Source organism: Glandiceps talaboti, chromosome 14, assembly GCF_964340395.1.
Source record: "Glandiceps talaboti chromosome 14, keGlaTala1.1, whole genome shotgun sequence".
NCBI classification, from domain to species: domain Eukaryota; kingdom Metazoa; phylum Hemichordata; class Enteropneusta; family Spengelidae; genus Glandiceps; species Glandiceps talaboti.
The window spans coordinates 20291911-20294220 of NC_135562.1; the positions used below are offsets into that span (position 1 = coordinate 20291911).

The 2310-nt window shown below is 37.7% G+C and overlaps 1 protein-coding gene across 1 annotated transcript; it reads right to left on the bottom strand.

Annotated features, from left to right (window-relative positions):
- Window positions 1-341: 341 nt before the first annotated feature.
- LOC144445406 (uncharacterized) lies at window positions 342-1601 on the bottom strand. The gene has a single exon (XM_078134944.1). The coding sequence runs from the start codon at window positions 1599-1601 to the stop codon at window positions 342-344; it is 1260 nt and encodes a 419-aa protein (XP_077991070.1).
- Between the last annotated feature and the right edge of the window lie 709 nt (window positions 1602-2310).

Sequence of the window (2310 nt, forward strand, 5' to 3'; positions counted from 1 at the left end):
ATAGCTGAATTGGGGCAGGATGAGGCTGTTGTAAATTAAAAGAAGAACTGATTTTGGAACATAATGACGGATACGTGAAATAATGCCTACTATAGGACTAACCTTGCTACGTACTTTCTCAACATGAGATTTCTAAGTTAATGATGGGTCAATTGAGACACCCAAGTATGTGGCTGAGGATACACTTTCTATAGTTGTGTTGCCAATAGCCAGGGAACCATTAGCATTTACCTGTCTCTGTTGGGTTTCGATGATCATGTAATTGGTTTTATCTAAGCTAATAGTGAGTGTATTTGCGCGACACCACGCATACACCTTGTTAAAATGACCATTGATATCATTTAAATCAATGGAGGGGGTATCCATAAATCTGAAGAGGTTGGTGTCGTCAGCAAAAAGACGAAAAGTAAAGGCATCAGTTGAGGAGGTAATGTCATTAATGTATAAGAGAAAGAGAATAGGTCCAAGTATGGATCCTTGAGGTACGCCACATTCACCTGCATTGGGGATGACGATATTCCATTTATATTAACCACTTGCTGTCGGTTTTCAAGATAGCTACGGAACCAGTGGAGAGTATGTCCTCTGATACCATAGTGGGATAGTTTTTGAAGGAGAATGTCATGATCAATCGTGTCAAAAGCTTGTTTTAGGTCAATAAATATACCGAAGGTAGTGTATCCATCATCCATTTTATCGGAGAGATCAGATACTAGGTCAGCAAGTGCAAGTTTGGTGCTATACTGCTTTCGAAAGCCATACTGAGTACTGATAAGAATGTTGAATTTGTCCAGAAAAGATAACAGCTGGTCCTTGACGACTGACTCGATAACTTTGCTAAGTGTAGGTAAAATGGAGATCGGCCTATAGTTGCCTACATCTAGTGCACATCCTTTTTTATAGATAGGAGTGATCTTTGCAAACTTAAGAGCATCTGGAAAGATGCCAGTAGCTAAAGAGCAGTTTACAATATATGCTAGAGGACCAGAAATAACAGGACTTGCATCGATGACTACCTTCGGGTGAATGTGATCGTGTCCCATGGCTTTACATGGGTCCATGCGTTTAATTATCTTGACTATATCATTATCAATGACAGGGTGGAAGAAGAATGAATGGGGATGACTATCGCCAAGGAAATGGTGGAAACTTACAGGCGATGTTATGGATGAAGCTAGGTTTGGGCCAATATTTGTGAAGAAACTATTGAACTTTTCGGCAATCCTTTCTTTATCCGTTAAAAGCCTGTCCGGGTTGTCGTCTTTTATTTGTTTTGGTGAGGTCATTTTTCTACCTTTCTTTGTCAGGACTTCACCGATTATACTCCAGAGTTTGTTCGGGTTGCCCGATGCACTGTGAAATTTTTGGTGATAATGACGGCGTTTGGCGGACTTGAGCACCTTTGTCAAGATATTGCGATATCGCTTATAATAGGTACGAATGTTGAGATTATTTGGCGACCTTTTAGTTTTGGCGAATAAATTGTGTTTCTTACGAACAGAGATGAGCAATCCCTTTGTCATCCATGGCTTACGGATAGCTTTAGGCTTTGTTTTGGACTGTTTGTTGGGCGCATGCTTGGAATAAACAGCACTGAACATGTCACAGAAGATCTGGTAAGCATCATTGGGGTTTGTACAGTTATAAACGGGCTGCCAGGAAACATTGCCTAATTCCGAAAGAAAGTCGTCACGGTTATAAGAAGAGAAGTCGGTTTTGAGCACAGAGTTGGTTTGAGAAAAGGAATTACCAAGATTATTTAGAAAAGTAAAAATTGGGAAATGGTCGCTGATATCTGCAAGTAGAGTGCCACAATCAATAAAATGGTCTGTAATATTGGTAATTATCAGGTCAATGGTGGTATTTGTGCTTTCAGTTGTTCTAGTAGGAGTATTAATGGTTTGCTCATATATATATATATATATATATATATATATATATATATATATATATATATGGTGATCGCACTATGCGTGAAACTCCGAGTTACAACCAAGAAAGAGTTATATATATTGACCTTAATAACCCCAAAGTATGATGTTATGAGTTATATATATTATATATATCATAATGCCTGCCTACATACATACATACATACATACATACATACATACACACACATACATACACATACATACATACATACATACATACATACATACATACATACATACATGCATACACACACACACACATACATACATACATACATACATACATACATACATACATACATACATACATACATACATACAAAGTCAATGCACATTTTTTATAGTGAGTCTGAGGAATGATAAAGTACCATTTTAC

Excerpts from the sequence above, each read along its gene's own strand:
- LOC144445406 (XM_078134944.1), bottom strand. The coding sequence starts at position 1,601 with ATGTTCAGTGCTGTTTATTCCAAGCATGCGCCCAACAAACAGTCCAAA.